Source organism: Acromyrmex echinatior, chromosome 18 (genome assembly GCF_024713525.1).
Source record: "Acromyrmex echinatior isolate Ae372 chromosome 18, ASM2471352v2, whole genome shotgun sequence".
NCBI lineage: Eukaryota > Metazoa > Arthropoda > Insecta > Hymenoptera > Formicidae > Acromyrmex > Acromyrmex echinatior.
In genome coordinates, this window is record NC_141869.1 from 6953420 (window position 1) to 6980967 (window position 27548).

Below are 27548 nucleotides of genomic sequence, written 5' to 3' on the forward strand. Positions count from 1 at the left end.
CTCATTTTTCCATTCAAAAAAATTTAGATAGTAGAATAATAAAAACATCAACGAAACTTCTAGGAGGCAAAAATTAAGACAATAGAAAAAATGATTGATAACGGGTGTATATGTACATACATATTGGAAAATTCGGCAAGTACTTTTATGAAGAAATCTATTTATCATTTACGTCGCGAATCTTTGCTCTATAGCTTCTAAAGGTAATAATATCATTATAAATTACCAGATGATAAAATCTGGTTATCTGATTATTCGGTAGTAATAAATGTCGCATTATCCGGTTATTTGATAAATTTATTATCCAGTACATCTTTATACATATGTATCGATATTATATTAGGTGTTGGAATTAATTCGTAGCGTTTTTAATGAAAGAATGTTATTTATTTCACATGAGCATTAAAAAATACATTAATGAAAGTACTTCCCATCACTTGTAAAACGCTACGAATTAATTCCAACACCTAATACAATACATGATCGTTAAGTTACGACACACAGTGCACGTGTGTTTTCCTACTGGATTGCTTTTAGAAAATTATTAAAAATTCTACATTCTGGTACAATTCTAATAGTTTACTAAAACGCAAGCAATTCAGATCATTTTGATAAAAAAATGTATCGTGTGCCTCTGGCTTAGACATATGTTGCATTAAATATGTATATATATTTTGTCTAACAATAAGGTAACATTTCAAAATTATAAAAAGAATATTATTAAATTCTATAAGTGAATTTTATCGTTTCGTTATAATGATAATTGATTATTAAGATATTAGAGAAAACTGTGAAAGAAAATTAAAAACCAATAAAAAATTTGTAGTTAAAAAAGTATGTAATTTGTTAAATGAAATTTTTAGCACGTAATATACAAAAGGCACATTTATCACGATTATATGAGATAATATTTGATTAGATCAACTCATTACAATATCGTTAAATTATTAAATGATAGCGTACGCATAACATATGCATGCTATCATTTAATAATTCAACGACATTATAATGAGTTGATCTAATCAAGTATTATCTCATAAAATCGTGATGAATACCTTTTGCATATTACGTGACTTTCAACTTGGCATCTAATAGTTAGTACTTGAAATTGCAACAGTTACGATCATGGTTGATATACAAAACGCTTTTCGACCTTTGATCTTAGTTGTTTTTATTCTTGGTTTAGGAAATTTAAGATATCCCCTCAATTATTTGAGATATCGCTTAAGTGTCTTTTACATAATAATGGTATGGAGTTTCTATGCCTTTGCATTTCATATTATGATAAAGAAATTTTCGCCAATAAGTATATTTAATAATTCTTTGACTTTTATAACGATAAGTACAAATATTCTTGTGACGATAATATCTGTAACTATTACCGGTCGCAAACACCAGGTATATTTTTTATTCATAAATATGAAATTTTAATTTAATACATACATAAGGCACAATAATATTACTTGTGATTTTGGAATTAATTTTATTTTTATTTATTTAGAAAAGTCAAATTTAATTAAAATTTGAACTAAACACAAATCTAATTTTACATTCACGTCTTATGTTTTTAAAAAAATTTTATTTATAAATATTAATTTTTAGAGAAGAAGTTTTACAAAATGTTAATTAAGAAATTTTGTATTCAATCTATCAGATAATATAAAAAGTTTTAACAAAATTTTTATTAATTGATACGATAAGATTTTAGATCAATGAAAATAAATTTAATTAATTCTTATATTAGCATCCAAGAAGAATTTTAACGTTGTTCACATTCAAGTATCTACAATATTCGAATTCCTTGAATAAATGCATTGATGGGAAACTTGATTTTTTAAGATTATATTCAATTTTCAAGGTAGAAGAGGTGCTAAAAGATCTCTTCATACAGAGTGTGACTAATATAAGGTAACAAACTTCGGAGCCGAACTCTCCACATTAAACATGAAAAAAAATCATATGAACATATATCCGCAAACTCACTGTTACTCAAAATGTTTATTAATGAAGGAAAATAAAAAATTAATATTTATTATTATTTAATATAATCTATTTTCAATTTTTAATTATAACAATGTTTGAAGTGTCTCCCATTTAATTTAATACATATTTCGATATTATATTTGAATTTAATACACGTCGGATTATGGACTGTCGCACTTTTTCAAAGATCCCAGGGCAGTTGTGAATGATATTATAAACATTAAAGATGCATTGGCGTAATATATTTTTATTGGCGATCGAAACTTCATAAACTAAGTAAAAATAAAATCTAAAGAGGATAAGAATCTTAGAGGTTGAGGGATTATACATAATATACTTAAACATTTTGAGTTACATCTCAATAACAATGTATTTGCGAACGTACGTTTATATGAACTCTTTTTTCATATTTTGTTGTGGGAAATTTGGTTTCGAAATGTGTTATCTTATTTTAGTTACACTCTTTATAGTCGTCGGATTGATGCAATTATTATTTTTGTATGAGTCGAATTTGACGCGCGTATTGGTTTGAAGTGAACATTTATATTAGATATTTTGTGTGTGTGTGTGTGTGTGATTTTTTTCTATAAGATACTATTTGGGCATACTATAAGATCTATTTTGACTGAATATAAAAATTCTCTTATTTAATGAGATTTATTCTTATCAAAATTAGTGCTTTATTATTAAATATATTATTACGTATATACGTATTTTTGGTATATTGTTATACGAATAATATGATTTATGTATTCTTTTGTCAATAATATCTTCAGAAAATCCATATGTGTATAAAAAAACTTTGTCTTGTGGATGATACATTGGAAAAACTTGGGACACCTAAGGAATATCACACAATTAAAAAATTGATAAGATTAATATTAATTATATATTTCATAATGATTCTCATATTATTTACTACCGATTCTATTTGGAATATAGAAAAGCACAACAATATAAATGCCATGATTATTAGTCTCATTGTGGGATATCCTTTTTATGTCAACACTATCGCAGATATAACAGTTGCGTGTTTTCTAAGGTTTGTAAACTATTATTTGTTTAAAGCTATTATTAATAAACATTATTAATACTTTTGATTTCCATAGTACTTTCAATATAGGAGTTACTCGTTTCGCTGGGTTTCTTTCCGTATCTAAATCCATTATACGAGAATGTCAGTTTCATGAACATTGCAGTTCATTTTATTAGAAAACATTTCTCGCCCCGGATATGGAGATAATCCCCAAAACGAATAGCTCTTGAATAAACACTATTGTTAAAAATTCAATAATTTTTGTAGATTTTAATTATAGCTAGATTTAGCCAAATTTAAAAATTAAATGTATTATATTAAATGTGTATATCTTGAAATTAATTAAATTATTTCATAATGATGTCATATATATGTCACCAATTATTTGATAATTTAATAAAATAAAAATTTTTAATTGATTACGTAAATTCATAAGTTTGTGATTACTATTTATATAAATTTATAAAATTTTAATTGTAAGTAAAAAAAAGAATTTGAAAAATATTTCATTTTTTTATTCTATTGTGTTCAAAAAAATACTATTTAAAAACTTTTTAAAATATTTTTTTAATAAAAAATCACAGATATATTGGTACCAGAGTAGATGAAATAAATGGCTATATTGAACAACTATCAGACATAGAAGAGTATGGGCTGAGATGCAAGTGGAAAAAGTCTCTTATTATTCGCTATTATGTTCGTAGTGCAGAGAATCGCAAGCATGTATTATGGATTGTAATGTAAATTGATAGATACTAAAATGTTACAGAAATATTAAGAAGGCAATATTTCATAAAAAGAGAAAGTTATTATATTAGCTATCATAAATGTATAAGTATCGCCATTTTCCATATTCTGTCTAATATAATGTCACACACAGCATTAATTTAATGGCAGTTTTGTATTTGTCTATAAGCTATTAAATTTTTTAGTTGTAATTTACATATCGAATACACATTAATTTTATATTATTTTAACAAAATTTTATGTAAATCCATCTTCGAAAATTATTTACGTACAAAAAAGAAAAGGAATTCTAAATTAGAAGTTTTAATATAATTTAAATTTCTTCGTTTAATTTATATTGTTGAAAGACTTTTACTATTGAATTAAATTTTTAACAAAATTTGAATCTATTATATAATATGTTACGTATCTATACGTTACATATTTTTGCAGTAATAATCAAAGTAAAATTATTTCTACGAAATTGCATTGCTCAGTTTAAATAAATAAAAACTTTTATAACTATTTATGCTAATATAAATTATCTATTTATAATTGTGTAATTTTTATTAATTTTCATAGATCTAGAGATCTAATGATCGTCGATTCATTCAGAATTTTATACACATAGAATATTGTCTAATACCTATATGGGGGTCCCAAAAGTATTCTATTTCTGCCTATATATTTGCCCTTGGTTTTCTACAAAACGGGCAGAAAGAGAGAGGGGGGGAGAGGGGGGAGGGAGGGAGAGAGAGAGAGAGAGAGAGAGAGAGAGAGATGCCCAAAAACAAACATATAGGCAGAAGTGAAATACTTTTGGGACACATTTCGTTTTGTAATAATTTCGTAATAAATGTATATTTATTTATTAAATAATATTGTTCTAGGCACCTTCATTCGGAACTTTATCGAATATCTCGTGAAGTGAACGATTTATTCGGAACACAATTTACGTTGCAGATGTTAGCTTACTTCATTATTTTTGTTACAACATTTTATGTTCAATACCATATAGTACTGTGCCTAACACAAAGATATACGACTGATTTAACTGCATTGAAATTTATTCTTTCCACTGACATGTGGAACATAGTACTTTTAACAAAGTTTATATCAATGAATTACATTTGCGAAAGTGTTTCTGCCAAGGTAAACTAATTTTTATATATTATAAAAGGAAAATGTTCTGACAAAAGTAGAAATTAGGATATTTCTTTCTCTTTTCGCTTTTCTTCTCTCTCTCTCTTTCTCTCTCTCTCTCTCTCTCTTCCTCTTTCTCCAAGATGACTTAAAACTTTTTTTTTAGAAAATATAAATAAAAATTGATAAAAAGATTAAATACTGTAAAAATAATCGAATTGTTAGATAAAAAAAGCATAAAAAGAAGTCAACGCTGGCTCTTTTTAACAAAATTATTCTGTTGTTATTCAAATCATTTAAATACAAATATTTCGATCTCATTATTAAGTAATGGTTGAAATCCATTTTAGTTACGGATTTATTCTTGTACGCTTTATTACATTCCCAGCTACAAGTAATTGATCGATCAATATTGAATTAACGTCAATCGATGTTGAATGAATATCGAATTGACATCGAGTGACATTGAATCAGCATCGATTTGACGTTGATCAACCATTTCTGACTGAGTTGGAAAACTAGCTTACTGCCAACGTCTACTGCCTCTATTATTACTGTTTATTGTAGACAATGCTTAATGCATGATCTATAATGGGCAGTAGCAGTAGTGAATTAAAGAATAGGTGTAAAAGTCGACAATCATAATTGAATATGAGAAAAATAATCAATTATGATTGGTCGATTTCTACGCCTACTCCTTAATCCACTACTGTTACCCATTGTAGACCATGCATTAAATTTCCTTACTGCTTACGTTTTACTAGCTTACGTTTTTGTCTGTAAAATATTTTGTTTATAAAATTTAATGCGTCGTCTACAACACACGGAGTAAAAAGTAAGAGTAATACATTGATGATATAAAAGTTGATGATTATTCTTCTCACATTCGACTCTGATTAATTTTATCTTACTCTTACTTCTTAGTCCGTGTATTGTAGACAACATATATAACTGAGACGATAGATCATGTTAGGCTACTATTGGAGTTTCCCCAACATAGTATGAGCACACACTTTGCACATGTGATTTTGGCTTAATTATTTGGATCTATGCGATTATTGATAGATATACAATTATTATAAATTTTAAAATTATAAATAACATAATGAACTTTATATTATTTCAGCTGCAAGAAACTAAAGCTTTGATACATAAATTAACAGATCTCAAACGCTTTCCGGAAACGCGTAAAGAGGTGAAATACATTTTTTAATACTTTTCTATATGTAAATAATTTTTAAATAATTTTATATATCATAGTACTTTCTGACAAGAATTATATTATATTATAGATTTATCAGTTTCTTTTGCAAATGATACTTCAGCCATTGGAATTCCGTGGAATGAACGTGTTCCATTTTGGCTATAAATTCATTAATAAGGTTAATTTTTATAATCTTTAAAATTATTCACATCTATATAAGTTTATACAGAAAAAACGATTTTGCTGAAATACCTAAAAATTTAGCTTAATACAAAATAACAGTAGGATCTCATTATTTTGTATTAATTTGCCTACAGTATCGTTTGCTTACATCACTTTTACCGATAATTTGTTTGCGCACTAAAATTATTTAGTGCGCAAACAATTCGATTGGCTACATACACTTTTACGCATAAATAAAAATTTCAAAGAAGTTACTCTCTGTACATATTATTTATTGCAAAGAATATTGCTAAGACTTTGGTCTAAAGGTTTACAACGCTTGTACGGAATTAGAGATCCTAATTCGATTCCTGATCAAGGTAATAGTGTTCGTAATAGTTTCACAGGTTTTAAAATGTATATAATTATAAATATGGAAAGATTATTAATACTTTAAATGGATTGTGTTGAAAGTCCGATAGTAACAAAGCGTAATTATATTTTTTAGATAAATTAATAATTAATAATTAGACAAATTCATTTAAAAAATATGTATATGTATTAGTTTAATTAGTTTAACTTTGACCATTATGTGGCACTTTTTGTATTTAAGAAAAATAATTCTGTTAAACCGTTAAAATAATTATGTAGAAAATTTCGGCATAATGAACAATAAAAAAATTTGTTGTTCTAGCAACCAGCTTCAGCGTTCTACATAATTATTTGATAGTTCAAAATTATTTTTTAGATTAGTGAGGGAGACTGAAGCTTATGTGTTGGCATAAGAGGCAAATTAGCATTGCGTTCCATATTATGTATTTGTGATAAAGGAAACAATGGAAAAATTACTGCAAAATATTTTTTTTACGACATAGATGTTTCTCTCTAAGTTTCATTTAAATCAAACAAGTATTATGATTAAAATTGGATGGGATGCGATTGGATTGGATGGGATTGGCTTATATCGTAAGAAAAGATTAGATTAACTCACACGCACGTGTGAACATTTAATTACAATTTAATTCTGACCAAATATTTTATATTTATAATATATTTTTATATTAAAATGAGGTAGAATTAAAATAATTTACATTTATTTTTCTGTAACAATATTTAATTTGCTATTTGATCATTACAAAATAATTTTGAAAGATATAATTTTTACTAAAAAGTACATATCTACTATCTAATTTTCATTTCTATTACTTTTCTATTATATTTTTGTTAATTTAATATAATTTATTTTAGAGGCAATTTATACTGTGATATGTACCAATTTATCCCACATATCGGGTTAACTACAATGCAGCATGTCCGTATTTCATTTATTGTAAAGAAACTATATAGTGTATAGAACCATTACTGATATGAAAATGTAGAGAAAAGGTTCTCTCCATCATATTGATATATTTTAATCATAATAATTAATTGTTTAAAAAATTAATGTCAAAATTGTGAAAACTGTGTCAACGAGATCTCCCTTATCGAGTTAAATTTTTTAATATTTTAGCAAAACCATTCTTTCTGTGTAATAATAATTTATCATTTATATAATCAATGAGTAAGAAAAATTATAGTAACGATATTTATAATTTGTGCTTTTTTCTAGTTTTTTATCTGGATACTTAGCGTTATTGTTTTTATATTACAAATGGATACTTCTCCTATGTCTCAATTACCAAAGTCTAACGGAATTAATGAAACATGTTTGAAATATATATAGAAAAGAAATATATATTTATATCTTCCGTATATTATTGTATTTTTGTAACTTATTTATAAATTTAATTAATATAAAAATAAATTTTATATATAATTATTAACTAAATATTTATTTAGTTTATCCATGTATATCACCTAAATACTTTTATTCATTTCAATTTATTTACACATTTTTTATGAATACATATCACATTAGCAAAAAATTATCTTGAATCGGATATAGGTGTTTCTTATAGAATATAGACTATTATATGTTGAAAATGCTATTGCAAGCCAAAAAATTCTAGTAGTAATTCAAGTTTTCGAACTAATTAAGATTTAATGTTTAAAAAATAGTTTTTATGACGATATTTAATATATTTTTGTAAAGATTAATATTATCTTGAAATTCTGATTAAACGCATCAGATAACAAGTTGTTGTTATTTGCGGTCAATTGGACATGAAAATGATATTAAAGATTGCTATTTTAACATTAGAATGACGACAAATAATGTCAGCTTGTTACCTGAGAGGCAATGAATGTGTTATTTATCCTTTATAAAATCTCTTTTATAAATCTTTTATACATTTTACGTTTTAACCATATTGTGAAGGATTAAAGTACATGATTTTCCTAAGATAACATGTTTTCAGCTTAATGTTGAAATTTAATATATACAATTTTTATTGTAGTTTTTGGCTTTTTAGCCTTTTATAGTCGGCTTTTTGGCTTTTGATTTTTTGGCAGTTTTTCCACAATTTAAAAAAAATAAAGTTCGAATACTTTTTGATCACAGTAGATCAAACTTTTTTAAATGTGTGTTTTTTTTTAGATATTCAAAGTAGGGTAATTAAAATGAGACATCCTGTTATATATCTGTTATATATTGTATATACAGGGTGATTCAAAATAACCTTTTATCCTTAAAGAGACATATTCCTGGCCATATTCTGAGACGACTTTTTCTTTGGCAAAAATTTGTCCAAAGCTTAGTTTTAGGAGGGAGGCTCTCACTGCATCGCAACTGTAATCACGTGAATACGTTTCCATGACATTAGATTTAATTTATTGAGATGACTCAAAACATTTTATAAAAACTTTTCACGTTATTTCAGTAAGTTTTGCGCAATTTATTTTCAGCGCTGACTCCTAATGCCCTCGATAAATATATTTTTTATATATGATTATATATGATTATATATGAAACATTTTTTCCCCGGGGCTGCATAATAAATATACAAGAAATGTGCAAAATGCAATTCAAAAGAAAGTGCAAATACTTCGAATACGAATCGATTATCTCAATTGTGCTATGTAATTATTTAAAGATATTTGCTATATAATTAGATATATTCCATTATAGTAATGAATGTATTATAACGTTTGCAGAATATCAGTTTTGCAATTTGGAAACTTTAACAGTTAGCACATGAAATTGCGAGAGTCATCATCATGATGAATAGTACAGAAAAAGCATTAAGTCCTGTTTTCTTAATTACTTTTTTTTTGGGTCTTGGGATTCTCAAATATCCTTCCGACCAATTAAAGTATCGCTTGAGTCTTTTCTATATATTTATTGTGTGGAGTGTTTATACTTACGCGTTATATTATGCAATAGACCAGTTTTCAATAAAAATTGTATTTAATAGTTTAATACATTTCTTTATAGTAATAGTAAATTTGCTTGTGGCACTGATGTCCATAATCATCTCTATCTACAAACGCGAGGTATATATTTTATATATGTTTTATTTGTAAACGTTATTGTTTTAATACTAGTGTATCTAAAATAGAACAAATAATGTCCAATATCATCGCAAGAATATCATTTTCTAACATGAAACAAATAAACTTTATTATTTATTTAGAAATGTGATAAAATAAAGCCATAATTATATTGAATTAGATTTTATACATTAATGTTTACTTGTATAGAATCTAAAGCTTATGAACAGTAAAATTTTATTTAAATATTTTTATATTATATAAGCTATCGTAATTTATATTTTAATAAAATTTTTATTATATACATCGTACTTACTTCAGAACGTGCGTATATACAAAGAGCAAACCAAAATTTTGGTATGGTCTGCGAGAAACCCATATCAATTTTTTTCCAAGAAAAAAGAAAGAAAGATGTTTATATGTTGATTTTACTCTATTTATTCATCAATCTTTAGAAATTAATATCTTGTTTACTATTATGAAAATTGCAAAATGATAGAGGACTTTTCGATTTAATTTAGTCCGCTCTATCTATATAGCATTTGGTCAAAATTTACCGGATATTCTGTATATAAAATATTTTTGTCCGGGAATTTGTCGTATAAAATTGGAATTTATTCAATATTTTGTCATTCTTTCAATATTTTGTTTTCATTTCTTAACTAAGTAATAAAAAACTTTTTAACATTATAACTTATGCTTCCTTAAATTCCTTAAATATTATTGAATCTCAAAGCTTCAAAATAAAAAAAAAGTTTAAAAATATTAATTTGAATTGAAGTTACAGCCATTGAAGTTACAATCAAATTTACAATGAGCCTTCCATACTTATGGTGTGTTTTCGGAATTTTTCAGAAAGTGTGTGTTTTAGAATTAAAATCACGTATATATCTTATTTATTAATAAGAACAGATCTCACAGTTTTAAAAATTCTATTATTTTTAGAAATATCGAGAATATATACAAAAGTTCAATCACATGGATGATACATTGGAAAAACTTGGAATATCGAAAGACTATTCTAGAATGCAAAATTTCGTAAGACTGACTTTGATTACATGGTTTTTAATAGTCAGCACATCATGGATTTTCGATTCCTTACAATTAATTTCAGTATATGATATAAAAGCCATACTTATTCCTAGTGTTTTAAATTATGCTGTATACATTAACACCATCACAGATATAACGTTTGTACTACTTTTAAGGTTTGTAAATTTTATTGCAATACAATCATATTATTTTATAGTATTAATTTTAATAGCATAATATTAAGGCTAATTTAAATTTTTAGCGTCTCAAAATAAGTATATATTGTATTAAAGTATAATATAATAATAGACAAAATGGCATATGGGAGTCAAACGCTCAATTATCTAATTCTCAGCATTTCATGTAGTCCTTTCACAGGGTTAAGCAATCATATGTAAGCGATGGGATGATTGTAAATGATAGTAATTCATTATTATTTATTATTAACTGCTTCTTACATATTTATTGGGGATCTAAAGATGGCTCAAAACAGAAGTCGAAACATGTAATTAATTTTTTGCGTTATGGTTATATTAAATGTTATTTCGTATTATTTAATATTTAGAAAGTTTTTCATTTGCGCAATAATTATCGCACTTGATTCCTATATGCTATTTTAACTATGATTTTATTATATGATAAGGAGCCGTTTGTTTATATTAAAATTAAATTATAATGTAACAAAATAGGTTTAACTACTTTATATTAATACTCCATTCTGTAAACACGTATTAATCTGCTATTATATATTATATTAAATTCGAATTATTTACTCTAATACGTATGCATAAACTCGGAAATTTGTAATATCTTTATATTTTTACAAAATTGTAAAATTTTAAGCAGAAAAAAAATTTTTTAATTTCTACTTAGCTATATGCGTATGTAAGGATTTAATTACGTTTTTTTTAAATATTTTTTAAATTTCAGATATATTGGTATTAAACTGGATAAAATAAATAATCATATTGTACAAATATCAGAAATGGAGGACTATGAATTAAGATGTAAATCGAAAAAGATTTTTATTGTTAATAGCCACAATGTCCGTCGTGCTAAGAATCACAAACGTTTATTATGGATCGTAATGTAAATTATTATTAATTTTCTTATTTATAATATAAAAATTCTTGTCTTAATAAATATTCATTTCTTGTTTATAATATTTATAGTATAAAGATAAATAAAAATATAACAAATATTTTATAAAATACAAATATAATAAAAAAAATAATTTAAAATATAAGGTAAATAAGAGGAATCATTAATTGACACTTAATAATTAATTAATTAATACCTGTTTTAATACTTTGTTGAGAAAAAGATTAAAGTATTTAATAATTAATAATAATTAATAATAAAAAGATAAAGACGTTGGAATAAAATTGCCTTTTAAATTTATTTTTGAAGTTAATATTTGTAAACATATCAATTATTAGTTTTATTATCAATTATTAGTCTTGCATTTTTTGTAGTGGTGTGATTTTTAAAACTTGATAACTTTTTATAAAAAATTTCAACTTAATATATATATATATATAATAAATGTAAGATATTCTACAATAAACCTTCTTTTATATATAATAATTATCCTATCTAAAAATTCATAATAAACAATTAATTCATAATTACATTATGTTATAGCTATATGAATTGATTAAAAATTAGCATCAGTTGTACCTAATTTTTCAAAATTGTTAGCATGCACAAAACAAGATGTAACCTTAAATTTTTGTCTACATTAATCATTTCTTATTTCTTTCATATTTTTATATCTAAACATTTCATCACATCAAAACAATATAAAACATTTTGAAGAGGTACAATATAGACTACCAGTACATCTTCAGCAACTGTCTCCTATAATATATTCTAGAAATAAAAGATTAATATAAGTACATTATTATTAAAAATATAAGTATATTTTTAATAAGTATGTCAGCGTTTTTGTATATTAAGATGTATTTCTTTTTAGACATCTCCATTTGGAACTTTGCCGAACAGCTCGCGATATAAATGGCTACTTCGGAATACAAATGACTTTGCAGATGATATCTTGTTTCATTATTTTAATTGAAATGTTTTATCTTCAATACTGCATAATATTCCATTGGAAACTAATATACAAAAATAATGCAATATTAATAATAATGATTAATAGCTACGGATGGTTTACCTTTTATTTAATTAAGCTCATATCATTGAATTATATATGCGAAAGTGTTAGTACTAAGGTAAATATTTTCAGTAATAATTCAGAATTGTAAAATAGATAATTCAAAATATTAAAATAGATCAGATCATGCTTATAATAAAAAACGTTGCATAACATAATAAATAATATAACTGTCAATTTTCCTAAAAGATAAACAATTGTAAATGATAAAACAAACTTTCATCAAAAGATAAATTTTAGACATAAAATAAAAAAATTAAACAATTTCTCTTTTATGTAAAAATGTTAATTTATTATTAAAGTAATGGTAATTAGACCAATTTATCGATAATAAAGTTTTTTCAGAATTTTTGTGTTTTTTTATGGGTAACTTGATAAAAATCTTTGAATAACTCTGATATAATAACATAATCTATTGGATTTGGGGGACATCCAAAAATATAAATATAATCTGCTTATTTTAAATAAGATATTTGTAAAAGCTCAAATTAGAAGACATCGCACCAATGACTTCGACCCTTACATATGTTGTCAAGATTATGGCCTTGAATAATCTTCAACACATATTAGCCATCGCTCATTATTCGTTAAATAATTATTAACAAAAAAAAAATTAAAAAATAACGTCTTATTTCTGCTACATACAATGTTAAAAATTATCTCAAACTTTTTCCCTCCTTGCACAATAATTTTTTAGGCGAAGCAGGGTCTGTTCTTGCTTACGGGCATTCGACTTTCCACGCAAAATAATAGCGTTTTCTCTTGGGATACACTGGGCGCTGCCTCTCATCGCATCAATTGCGTGTAAGCGCTACATTCACAGCTACACTACATTAGAGTGTACACCATGGTGTACATTATTATTACGCTAAAACCCTGTTCCCACTTGATTATCATTTTCAAATTTTAAATGTCACACTGACTCTACATCATCCTTTTAAGACGATGTAACAAAATCCTACTTTGTGCATAAAATTTGCACTACACCGTAGCCACAGAAACACGATACACCAAATGAGTTCGCTTACTACCATGGAAAGACAATATACCCCACATAGGAGTGTATCGTCCATCTCCTGCATAGGAGTATACGACTTTTTTAATGCAAAATTAGGTTTATATTACACCCTTCCCTCTTTCCATGAAACATTCGACGCGAAGCGAAGACTATCCCATTCCTCTTTTTTACAGAGCGTAATGACTTTTTATTGGAAAACAGTGGATGATAAGTCCTTATTTCGCATGATAAGTCGGCGACATTCCTAGGTAGGAAGTATGGGATGGACTTCGCTTTGCATAAAAAGTTGGATGCCCCTTAGCAGGGGTGGATGTGGGGTGAACATTGCTTAATGTAGAAAATATAGATCATATCTTTAACAATATATGTCAAGGTTAAGATTATCATGGTCTCCTAATTAAAGTTTTACCAAATTATTTAAAATAGGTTTCATATTTTTGGATCACCCTCGGTTAATTATCACTATCAAAATAACAACAAAGATTTCTTTTACATAATAAATATCAAGATTTTCAAGATTATCACAAAAATCATAATTCTGAAAAGGTCTTATTATCGATAATTACCAAAGTAATTATTATAAATGTAAAATAACATAATTAACCATTTCAGGCGCAAAAAACCAAGGAAGTTATTCATAAACTAACAAATTTTAATTCTTTTGTTGAGATACGCGAAGAGGTAAAATAAATTTTCTATACAAATATATCTAAATAATCTTTATATTTAAGTAAAAATTATATACGTCATGCAACGCCAATTGTCATGTAACGCAGATTTATCAGTTTGCTTTGCAAACATCACTGCAACCGTTGAAGTTTAGTGGATTGGGTTTATTTTATTTTGGCTACGATTTTATTCGTAAGGTTAATCTTTGACATCATTAATATTTTTATGTTTAGTATGTTGCAAAACTTTTCTAACAATAATGTTTCTTACATATTTTCTTTTAGTTTTTCATGTGGATGATTACCGCTATTATTTTCATGGCGCAAATGGATTTTACTCCTATAGGGTCCCATTTCATAGATAGTATAATACAAACACGCACACACACACATTATAATAAGTCCTCCAGTGTTATACATTTTTATAAATACATATGATAACTTCTGAGACCAGTGTTTGTACTTATTTATGAGGAAAGAAATAAATCTTCTATCAAAACTTTACGTAATCAAAATTGTTTGTGTAAAAATCAAATTTTGGTTTATTTATTTTAGAGTTTTATATAATGCTATGAATATATACTATTTTATATAACTGTATAATGAATATACAAGAAATGTGCAAAATACAATTCAAAAGCAAGTGCAAATATTTCGTATACGAATCAATTATTTCAATTGTGTTATTTAATTATTTAAAGACATTTGCGATATAAATAGATATAATCATTCCATTATAGTGATAACCGTAATGTTTGCAGACTATTAACTTTGCAACTTGGAAGCTCTAACAGTTAGCACATAAAAGTGTAAGAGCCACCATTATGATCGATAACATAAAGAAAACGTTAAGTCCTGTTTTCTTAATTACTTTTTTTTTGGGTCTTGGGATTTTCAAATATCCTTCAAACCAATTGAAGTATCGCTTGAGTCTTTTCTATATATTTATTGTGTGGAGTGTTTATACTTACGTATTATATTATATAATAGACCAGTTTTCAATAAAAATTCTATTTAATAGTTTAATGAATTTCTTTGTGACAATAGTAAATTTGCTTGTGGCACTGATATCCATAATCATCTCTATCTGCAAACACGAGGTATAAATTTTATTTGTAAATGTTATTAGGTGTTGGAATTAATTCGTAGCGTTTTACAAGTGATGGGAAGTACTTTCATTAATGTATTTTTTGCTCATGTGAAATAAATAACATTCTTTCATTAAAAACGCTACGAATTAATTCCAACACCTAATATTATTTTAAAACTAGTGTGATATCTAAAATAGAATAAATAATGTCCAATATCATCGCGAGAATGTTATTTTCTAATATGAAACAAATTAACTTTATTATTTATTAAGAAATTTAATAAAATAAAGCCTTATATTATTGAATTATATGGTAATTATACGTATTAGAAGCGAACTTACAAATTTCAATGATTTTAACGTACGTTGTCAAGATCATGTTCCTGAGTCACCTCCGACAGATTTTAGTTATCGGTCATCATTCGTTTCAAGATTATTAATAAAAAAATTTTTTTTAAATATCTGATTTCTGCTATATATAACATTAAGAACTGCATCATATGTCTCTTTGGAATGTTTTATATTGAAAAACGGCACGTAAAGTATATGCGTGGAGGCACGTACTGCCATACTTTATATCGCGGTACAAGGATTACCCCACCTTCTCTTCTTTCTAAAGATGAACTTTTCTTCGCATGGAAAGTCGTACGCCTTTAGGCAGAGGAAAGAGGTGGAGTGAAATTCGCTTCACGTGGAAAGTCATTACGCAGGGGAGTGTATGGGATAATTTTTAATATTGTATGTGGCAGAAATAAAAAGTCATTTTTAACTTTTTTTTATTTATAATTCTTTAACGAATAATGACCGATAGCTAAAACCTATTGGAAGTCACACTTAGGGTCATGATCTTGATGACATACATCAAACTCAAGGTCATCGGGACGGGCTGTCTTCAGTATATTTACCTATTTAATTTTTGATATATTATAAAAACATATTCTGTACATATTTCATGTAAGCATTATTCGAAAACATTAAAACACAGACTAAATACAATTTTAAATAGCATTTATGGTAAATATAAATAAATTTTTTAAATAAATGTTTTTTACTTGGATTATAATTTTTTGTTAAATATTTTCATAACATTTACTACAGTATGTAATAAGTATTTCATAATTGTATATAATAAATATATGATCTGTGCAAGAGGTATGTATCTCCATCTTTAATTTAGATAAAAGAAATATTATATCTTTTTCAAATTATCTTAATATGTAGCATGTATCTCTCAGTATAAGATTTAAAAACATCTTTCTTATAAGCCGGATATTTTTATATTTAATGTTCTCAGATCAGGATTCGCAATTTTATCAAGAATTCATAATTTTGAGCATTGACTTGATGTATGTTATCACTATTATCTTCTTTTATCCATCATTTAAAAAAGGAAATACTTTCAATACTGAAATACTTTTATATTTAAAAGCTAAATCTAAAGAATTACACATAGAATTAAAGAATTACACAAAATCATTTACAAAATTTAAAATTATTATTAAAAATATATCTAAGAAATATTTTGTAAAAATATTTTTTATAAATATTGTGTGCTGTGTCTGGGTTTCCATCCGTCAATTATACATCTCAAAACACAATATAAATGTTTTACAATGTGACTCAGCAATATGTCAACAGCACACATGCAGCAAATTATCTATTGTGCAAATTATTTCTATTAAAGAAGATACATAAGATTAACATTATATAATTGCAGTTTCATCTTTAATAACATAAAATTTAATAACTTGATGTACAATAAATATAACATAATACTTTAATGTTGTTGTATATATATTTATCTGAAAAACACATTTGCAACGAAAGAAATAAATCTTAAATGTCTAAAAGTGAATATTAAAAATACGCCACATTCACTTTGTTTAATAATTATGTACTTTGAAGAATTTTAAATATCACATATTGAAAAGTACTAAATGTTTCAATTTTCAACATTTAAAGCTTTTTTTTACTACAATGGGCCTTTCAGACTCATAGTATGTGTTTTCGGAATTTTTCAAAGTGTGTGTTCTAGGCTTAAAAGTATCATGTATATATCTTATTTATACTTATAAATTATTATCATGTATATCTCTTATTTATATTTATAAATTACTATCATGTATATATCTTATTTATACTCGTACTTATTAATAAGAAGACCTTGCAATTTTACAAATTCTATTTCTTTCAGAAATATCGAGAATATATACAAAAATTTAATCACGTGGATGATACATTGGAAAAACTCGGAATATCAAAAGAATATTGTAGAATGCAAAATTTCACAAGACTGATTTTAATTGTGTGGTCTGTGTTAAGTTGCATGGCATGGATTTACGATTTCTTTACCTTATTAGCACAGTACAATGATATAAAAACCATACTTATTTATTACGTTTTGAATTATTTTACATACATTAACACTATCACAGATATAACGTTTATCCTACTTTTAAGGTTTGTAAATCTTATCGTGATATACAAAATTATTTCATAGTGCATAATAGTAATTCGTTCCATAAACAAGTATTGATTAATCTGCTTATATATTAAATTCGAATTACTCAGGCTAACACGAACTCGGAATATTTACAAAATTGTGAAATTTTAAGCAGAAAAAAATGTTTGTGTTCTTACTTTGCTATATTTGTATATAAGAGTTTACGATTTTTCTGAATATTTTTTAAATTCCAGACATATCAGTATTAGATTGGATAAAATAAATGATCATATTGCACAAATATCAGAAATGGAGGACTATGAATTAAGATGCAAATGGAAAAAGTTTCTTGTTGTTAATAGCCACAATGCTAAGAATCACAAGCATGTGTTATGGATCGTAATGTAAATTATTATTAATTTTCTTATTTATAATATAAAAATTTCTTGTTTATAATAGTAATCTTATTTATAATACATAGAAAATAAAAATATAAAAAATATTTTATAATATAAAAATGATTTAAAATATAAGTAATAAAAAGAATCTTTTAATTAATAATTAATTAATAATATCTAATAATTAATTAATATCTATTTTAATATTTTAATAAGAAAAAGATTAAGTATTTAATAATTACTACTAATTAATACTAATTAATAATAAAAAGATAAAGATGCTGAAATAAAATTGCCTTTCGAGGCTGTCAGTATGTCTTTAGTAAATCTATTCTATAATGTATTCTAGAAATAAAAAATTAATAAATAGAAATGTGTTATTAATTATTATGTTTGCTTATTATTTTGTATTTTTTTAGACATCTCCATTTGGAACTTTGCCGAACAGCTCACGATATAAATGACTACTTCGGAATACAAATGACTTTGCAGATGATATCTTATTTTATTATTTTAATTGGAATGTTTCATTTTCAATACTGCATAATATTCCATTGGAAACTAATATACAAAAATAATGTAGTAAAAATAATAATTGCTAGCTACTGGTGGTTTACCTTCTATTTAATTAAGCTCATATCATTGAATTATATATGCGAAAGTGTTAGTACTAAGGTAAATATTTTCAGTAATGATTCAGAATTGTAAAATAGATCCGATCATGCTTATGATATTGTATATAATATTGCATAACATAATAAATGACATAATATCAATTTTCTTAAAAGATAAATAATTACAAATAATAAAACAAATTTTCATAGAAAAATAAATTTTAGATATAAAAGAAGTTTTCTTTTATGTGAAAATGTAAATTTATTATTAAAAGTAATTAGACCATTATCGATAATAAAGCTTTTTCGGAATTTTTGTATTTTTTTGTGTAATTTTGATAAAAATCTTTGAATAACTCCGATATAATAACAGTCTATTAGATCTTGGAAACGTCCAAAAATATAGATAAAAATCTACTTATTTTAAATAAGGTATTTGTAAAAGCTCAAATTAGAAGCACCGACCTTGACCTTCACATATGTTGTTCAAGATTATGCCCTTGAATAATTTCCAACACATATTAGCCGTCGCTCGTTATTCGTTAAACAATTATTAACAAAAAAAGATTGAAAAACAACATCTTATTTCTTACATACAATGTTAAAAATTATCCCAAATCCTCCCCTTCTTGTATAATGATTTTTCAGACGAAGCGGATTCCGTCCTCGCTTACGAGCATCCAACGTTTCACATAAACTAATGCCCGTGTCACTATGTATTGGAGGTTAATGATTGCAAATTAAGGATTAGAATTCGATCAATCAAATAGTTTTAATTTTAATCCGTTTCGTTCTAATTGGCTGAATTGTAATTCTCGATTTGTGCAATCCTCAGTCTCCAATGCGTAGTGTGACACGGGCATAAGATTCATCCCACATCTTCTGCATAGGGATGTACGACTTTTAATGCAAAACATTCATTTTACATTCCTCTATGTTTAAAAATATTCGACTTTCTATGCGAAGCGAAGTCTACTCCTTCGTTTTTTTTATATGACATGTCAACTTTCTATGGAAAGATAGTGAACCTTGTTTCGCATGACAAGTTCGAACGTTTCCTAGGCAGGAAGGAAGTGTGGGATGGATCTCGCTTTACATGGAAAGTTGGATGCTCCTTGGTAGGGGTGTATGTAGGGTGAATATTGCTTAGCGTAGAAAATATAAGTCATACCTTTAACAATATATGGTTAAGATTATCATGGTTTCCTAATTTAAACTTTTACCAAATTATTTAAAATAGATTTCATGTTTTTGGATCACTCTCGGTTAATTATCGCTATCAAAATAACAACAAAAATTTCTTTTACATAATAAATATTATCAAGATTATCAAAAATCATAATTCTGAAAAAGTCTTATTGTCGATAATTACTAAAGTAATTATTATAAATGTAAAATAACATAATTAATCATTTCAGGCGCAAAAAACCAAGGAAATTATTCATAAACTAACAAATTTAAATTCTTTTACTGAGGTACGCGAAGAGGTAAAATAAATTTTCTATACAAATATATCTAAATAATCTTTATATTTAAGTAAAAATTGTATATCATGTAACGCAGATTTATCAGTTTGTTTTACAAACATCACTGCAACCGTTGAAGTTTAGTGGATTGGGTCTATTTTATTTCGGCTACGATTTTATTCGTGAGGTTAATCTTTAACATCATTAATATTTTTATGTGGAAGTTTAGTAAGTTACAAAACTTGTTCAACAGTAATATTTTATATATATTTTTCTTTTAGTTCTTCGTATGGATGATCACTGTTATTATTTTCATGGCGCAAATGGATTTTTCTCCTATATTCTTCCGAAATTTAAACATTAATAATATAACATATTATGACAAACTAAACATATTATGACTAACTACTATAACACATAATACATTAATACATTATTATATTACTTTGCCATCTTGATAAGTAAATTACGGCTGTTCGCGCTTTACGTGCTTGCTCTTATTGCCTATGCGTTCATGTCCGTGCGTTGAGTGATGTAGCAGCGGTTTTTGATTTTGTACGTTAAGTAGACCGTTTTTTCGGTTCGTTTCCTTCTGTATGGCGATATACAATACATGGAAGTATTCAGTAAGATTCTTGCCTCCCAGTCAATCTCTAAGTAAACCTCATAAATCAAGAGGAACACATCAAAGGTAGCCACAAGGCTAAATAAGAAAATTTGCGTGCACATATGCAAAGGATCTCAAGATCTATCACAAACAACAGCTATAATTGAGACTTTTGTCAGCTTCGTATATTAGTACATGACATCGGTTTGCGACATACGCATAATTATGTAACTATTGACTATTTTAGAACAGGCTTATATATCCACTGATTCTGATTTCTCTATTAGTTTAGGAATTTCCTCCCCAAAAAAATCTTATTTAAATAACTTCTATCTGACATAATAGATTATTTATAATGATTGCTTTTTTATTATATCGTGACATTGCTGAAAATACATATTCGATTAATTGTAGCCTTTTTGAAAAGCTTGGGTCTTGAGATTGATGCGAAATATGGCTATTATAGAAAAAAAGAGTAATTTATAGTTATTATATCTTTTCCACTGTTATTATGTCTTTTAAACCAAAAAAAGAAAAAAAAACAAATGTATTTTTTTAAAAAATTCGAAACGAAAGAGATCGTTTTTAAAGAAAGAAAGAGAGAGGGACAGGGAGGAATAAAAAAAGTACTGACATCGCGTCGCTAGAATCTTTTGATTTGCGTCATTCCTAATATTGATGGTTCGAAAGATATTTGAGAATTTCGAGATCAAAACAAAATAATTAAAAAAAATAAGACTTATCTTTTTCTATACTACATCGATCATGATAGTGACTCTCGCAATTTCATGTGCTAACTAGAATTTGCAAGTTGCAAAGTTGATATTCTGCAAACGTTATGTTCATCATTACAATGAAATAATTATATCTGATTAAATCACAAATGGCTTTAAATCATTAAGTAGAACAGTTGAAATAATCGATCGTATGCAAATTATTACTTGCACTTATTTTGAATTGCATTTTGCACATAGTAATAATAAATTTGTTTGTGACAATGATGGAATGACTTTGCAGATGATATCTTGTTTCATTATTTTAAATGGAATATTTCATCTTCAATTCCACATAATATTATATTGGAAACAAATATACAAAAATAATAGAGCACTAAAAATAATGATTTCTAGCTATGTGTGGTTTATCATTTATTTAAATAAGCTTATATTATTAAACCATATGTACGAAAGTGTTGGTACCAAGGTAAATATTTTTAATATTATTCAGAACTGTGGAAAATTAAAATAGATCCGATTATTCTTATAATTAAAAAGTTGCATAACATAATAAATAATATAATTCTCAATTTCTCTAGAAGATTAATAATAGCAAACAATAAAACAGACATTTATAGAAAGATAAATTTTAGTCATAAAATAAAAAAAAAATAATTTTTTAAGTTATTCTCTGATTAATAGATTCATTGTATTATGAAGTAAGTTTATAAAAAAGTTAAACAATATATATAACTCTAATGTAATGATGTATAAATTATTTTTTGACCTTGATAAATTAGCTGCATGTTGGCCAAATGAATAATCGTATGTCCAATGGACATACGATGTCAGTTTACATTAGAAACGATAATGAAGAGTATGGTGAATTGCATAGAACAAGCTATACATCCTTTGTTCCTAATATGTCATGTTTTCGGTTTAGGCACCTATAATACTCCAAAACCTTATTTGAATACATTATATAATGTGACAGTGTGGTGCGCTTACAGTTACCTTTTTTATTATACAGTGTTTGCTGTTAAAGCAGAAAAATGATTTTTAGCAACTTCTACTTTAATCAATAATGGGACTAACTTACTTGTCACTATTACATCTGTTATTATGAGTTTACATCAACATAAGGTATGTATATATATATATATATATATATATATATATATATATATATATATATATATATATATATATGAGGAGCAGACTATCAAAATGCGTTCAAAATTTGTATTTTTCAGGAAATGAGAAAAAAAGAAATTCCGCACACAAGAACTTTGTTCACTTTACAGAAAATAACATATGTTAATTAGTAGGATGTGAAATATTAAATTATTAATTAACAAAATTGCTAAACAATTGCTAAAAATGTTAAATAAATGCATTTTGTTTATTTCTAGTTAAAAAACATAATGCACTTTAAAATATCTATGTTTTTTCAACATATAAATTAATGATGAAATAACGCTTTCTTAACATCTCAGAGTAGCTCATAATATGAGTCTTTCAACACTGAACACTACGCCATCTCTAATTAAAAAAATGAAATTTTTGACAAAACGCATTTGGAAAGTCTGTTTCTCATATATTCAATGCTTAAATTAACTTACTTAAATCAATTCTGTAATTCCTAATAATAAAAATACAGATAGGGTAAGATGTGGTATTATGAACACTTTAAGGAAACATTTTCATATATCTAGCATATAAAAAAATTAATAAAAAAATCTTGTGCATACAATTTGACAAATTTAATGATGTTTTATATATTTTGGTATTGAAATTGATTATTTTTAGTGTAAATGTTGAAATAGTGGCGGATGTTCTTATTACTCACCCAGTGTTCATATCCTCTAGATAGGATATATGAGCATACAAAATTTTTTGTAAGAAATTTTGCAGAAATGAAAGATTAAGATATATGTATATCTATATATATATAACATTTTATTAAAATAAACATTTAACATGTCAATATAAATAAGTGTTAGCAGAAAAATATAAGCAATAAAAAAATAACTGATTACTAATAATATCTGATTAATTAATATGATAAATTTTCGAAGTACATAAACTTAATTCAAACATTGCAGCATATTGGAATGTCACGAAAACAGATGTATCTTTTTACAACAACTTTTTGATACTACTAATCATCGCAGAAATATAAAGAGTGCTCATCTTAACTGTAGTGCTCATAATATCCAATCCTACCTTATATATAAATATAATGTTACGTAAATACAACAATAAATAAATAAATATATATTCTTATCTAATATTGTTCAGAGATTGCAAAAATTCATAAAGAGACTTGCTGCTGTAGATGATACATTAGAAGAATTGGGCACTCTTAAAATATATCGAAAATTGCATATACGTATAAAAAAAATATTAATTGGATGGCTGGTGTGTACTCAAATAGCAAATATAAGTGACATGATATGGTTTTCCCATAATGTAGGGAGTTCATGGTGCATGATCACGCCTTGTATTGCGAATCATATTCAATATGTCAACATGTTCGTGGATTTAATATTTACAACTTGTCTGTGGTTTGTATATTACTTAAAACATTTGTAAATAAACAACATATTAAATCATCAATATCTATTTTGAAAATAAGTAATTATTATAATGTAAATACTTTTTTAGAAAACTAATATTTTTAAATAAAAGTAATTTAATGGCAAATATATAATCCGTATATAATTTTGAAATTAAAATAATATTTAACACAATATTTTCATAAATTTAAATTAATTCTTATTTGAAGTCTAGATATATATATATATATATATATATATATATATATATATATAAATAACAAATTTATACATACTTATATATATATACTTTTGAAGTTATAACTCTTATTCATCATAAATTTCAAAATTATAAAATTTTTCTTTTGCAGGTATATACCAAATTTGATAAGTTAAATGAACGTATAAGGTACTTGTTATTAAGAGAAGAACATGGTATAAGATACATACAGAGAAAAATAGTAGTGCCTATTCATCAATATATCATGTGTATTAATAATTACAAGCGCGTATTTTGGATCATAATGTAAATCAATATACAAATGTACTTGGATTGAGTACACAGGCCCACAAAAAAAAGTACCCTGTGCTGGGGTGGAGACCCAGTCTTATGTATTTTGAATCGCTGAATACGAATCTGACATTAAAATAGGCAATCCAAAGCAAATTTTTAATCTAATAAGAGTAAAAAAATGGGTCAAAAATGGGAAAAAATGGATCATTTTTTCGCTTTAGATTGAAAATTTACTCTGGATGGTTCTATTGATGCATTCAGATTCGTATTCAGCGACTCAAAAAATACATAAGAATAGCTGGTCTTTACCCCAGCACAGGATATTTTTTTGTTGGGCTTGTGTTATTGTTACTATTATTGAATAGATCTTGGTCTGTATAAATGTGCCTATACAGCACATTTTATCAGAAAAGCATTCGCGGAACGTCCTTAAAAGACATTCGCAAAGGACATAGGTATTTATTGTCCTCTGAATATTTTTAAAACGTTCCTTGAAAGTCTGTGTTTTAGGGGACTGCATTTAAAATTTGGCGGAAAATTAATTTTATTAATTAATACACAATCTATTTAGATAAAAGGTTATTTTTTAAAATTAATATTTTTTATATTTTTATTAACAATTTATATGTTTTGATATTTTTATGTAGACATCTCCATTTGGAATTATGCCAACTTACTCGCGAATTAAACGCAATATTTGAAATACAGATAACTATGATAATAATAACTTGTTTGACATATATAACAAGAATGTTTCGTCATATCTTTATACGTATAACAGCAAACGATAATTTCTTATCACTAACAGATTGGATTAACATTAATATTTGGTTGCTTTTATATGTAACTAGAGTTTTTTACTTAAATTATGTCTGCGAGAGTGTTAGTGCTAAGGTAAATCTATATATAATTTTAAATATACACCCCCGCAGCTAAAAGTTTGGAAACATTTTTGTTTCTTTTCGCGTTATATAAAAAAATTAAATGTCTCGATAAAAAAATTGCAAATAAGTTTTTGATCATGCATCTTAAAGCGCAATGGTTACTTTAAATCTGCATTTGAATTTTGTTCCTAAATTATATAAAACAGAAAATTGATATTTTTTTGCAATACTGCTTTACTTTGAAGCGTTACAGTTTAGTAAAACACGATCGGAAAAAATTTAATATAAAAACATTTTTAAGTAGGCTCTCTTAAATTGCTTTTAAAAAAAATTGACTTGCTAATTTTTTGCAAACATGTCGAATTTTTTCATTATGTAAAATGTTATGGAACTTTTTTAAAATTGATAGTCGGTGAAAGTTTCTTATTAATTTTGAAAAAATTTATATGTGATCAAATAAATTAAACTAAAAGTACACTAAAACTAACATGTTGTTCTCCCCTCCTTTTTTTAGAAAAAGTATATACAATAAATAAAATATTACATAAAAGAAGTTTTCAATTTTATGTAATTTACAAACAAAATGTCATAGAAATAAAGTTTGAATTCAAATTTAAAGCTTTATTTTTGAGCTTTAAAATGCGTGGTTAAAAACTCACTACAATTTTTTTTACATCGAGATATATAATTTTTTATGAAAGACAAAAAATCCAAAGTATCTCTAAAAACTTAAAAACATTAATTTTCAAAACTTTTGGTTCAGAGTGTATATGTGTATACAATATGTTTATGCATATATGACAAATTATTAATTTTAGTCTAATGAAATGAATACGATGATTCATCGATTGACTGATGTTCCTCAATATATTGGCATTCGCAACGAGGTAAAATAAATTTTAATAATATCTATGAGATAACTGGAATAAATTATTTAAATTTAAGTAACAACCATTTTATGCAGATTTACCAGTTTACACTACAAATAATACATCATTCATTAAAATTGTCTGGACTAGGTCTCTTCGATTTTGGCAATGACTTCTTGCGAAAAGTTCGTTTCTATATTTATACTTTTATCTTTTATTAAATTTTAAACATTTTCATTTTTATATTTTACATTCGTTATCAAACTGTATACTATACTTAGATAAATTTTTTTTTATTTTATGACATATTTGAATGAAAATATAAATCTACGTATAAAAAACCGGCCTAAATATTATCTTTATTTTTTATCAAAACTATTAAAATTTACTCAACACTATTTCCTTCAGATTACCATGACAATTATGACGATTTTGATTATCATAATCCAAATGCCTGCAGCATCTAAAACTTTTAAGGGCTTTTAAAAATATGATAAAGTTTATATCCCGAAGAGATAGGGTAAAAGCAAGGAATATAAAACTTGATAAATTTTATAAAAATATTGTTTTAATAATTGCAAACACACACACACACACACACAAACACGCACACACATCGAACGTAAAATATTTTACAATAAATCTTTTTATATAATAATGTATAATACGTATTGTATAATAAAAAAAAATCCTTCCATTTAAAAATACATTATAAATAATTACATTATGTTTTCAGCAATATAAGTTAATTAAACATTAATTAAATATTAATTGTTTAATTTTTTTGCTGTAAAACAGGTAATGATTCTATT

At 25.6% G+C, this 27548-nt stretch overlaps 5 protein-coding genes across 5 annotated transcripts; all 5 read left to right on the forward strand.

Moving 5' to 3' along the window:
- Window positions 1-2750: 2750 nt before the first annotated feature.
- LOC147906781 (uncharacterized) lies at window positions 2751-13515 on the forward strand (the record flags this gene model as incomplete). Its single annotated transcript, XM_087415725.1, has 3 exons — window positions 2751-3065; window positions 8791-8804; window positions 12691-13515. Coding segments are annotated over 3 exons (621 nt in total), but the record flags the coding sequence as incomplete, so codon positions are not given.
- On the forward strand, window positions 4680-8000 carry LOC147906782 (uncharacterized). Its single transcript, XM_087415540.1, has 4 exons — window positions 4680-4897; window positions 6015-6083; window positions 6181-6270; window positions 7864-8000. Exons 1-4 carry the CDS (start codon window positions 4709-4711, stop codon window positions 7975-7977), a joined length of 462 nt encoding a protein of 153 aa, XP_087271666.1. The 5' UTR covers window positions 4680-4708; the 3' UTR covers window positions 7978-8000.
- Window positions 8024-12720, forward strand: LOC147906783 (uncharacterized). The gene is made up of 3 exons (XM_087415542.1): window positions 8024-9686; window positions 10629-10891; window positions 11646-12720. The coding sequence occupies exons 1-3, from the start codon at window positions 9411-9413 to the stop codon at window positions 11806-11808; spliced, it is 702 nt and encodes a 233-aa protein (XP_087271668.1). The 5' UTR covers window positions 8024-9410; the 3' UTR covers window positions 11809-12720.
- A 146-nt stretch (window positions 13516-13661) lies between the features above and the next one.
- On the forward strand, window positions 13662-22543 carry LOC147906784 (uncharacterized). Its single transcript, XM_087415541.1, has 8 exons — window positions 13662-15542; window positions 15639-15677; window positions 17862-18127; window positions 18365-18514; window positions 18928-19183; window positions 20541-20609; window positions 20686-20775; window positions 20870-22543. The coding sequence occupies exons 1-8, from the start codon at window positions 15402-15404 to the stop codon at window positions 20987-20989; spliced, it is 1131 nt and encodes a 376-aa protein (XP_087271667.1). The 5' UTR covers window positions 13662-15401; the 3' UTR covers window positions 20990-22543.
- A 148-nt stretch (window positions 22544-22691) lies between these two features.
- On the forward strand, window positions 22692-27222 carry LOC147906785 (uncharacterized). The gene is given in 7 exon segments (XM_087415535.1): window positions 22692-23054; window positions 24213-24482; window positions 24841-24995; window positions 25631-25877; window positions 26686-26754; window positions 26832-26921; window positions 27145-27222. Coding segments are annotated over 7 exon segments (1218 nt in total). The 5' UTR covers window positions 22692-22745.
- The last annotated feature ends 326 nt before the right edge of the window (window positions 27223-27548 follow it).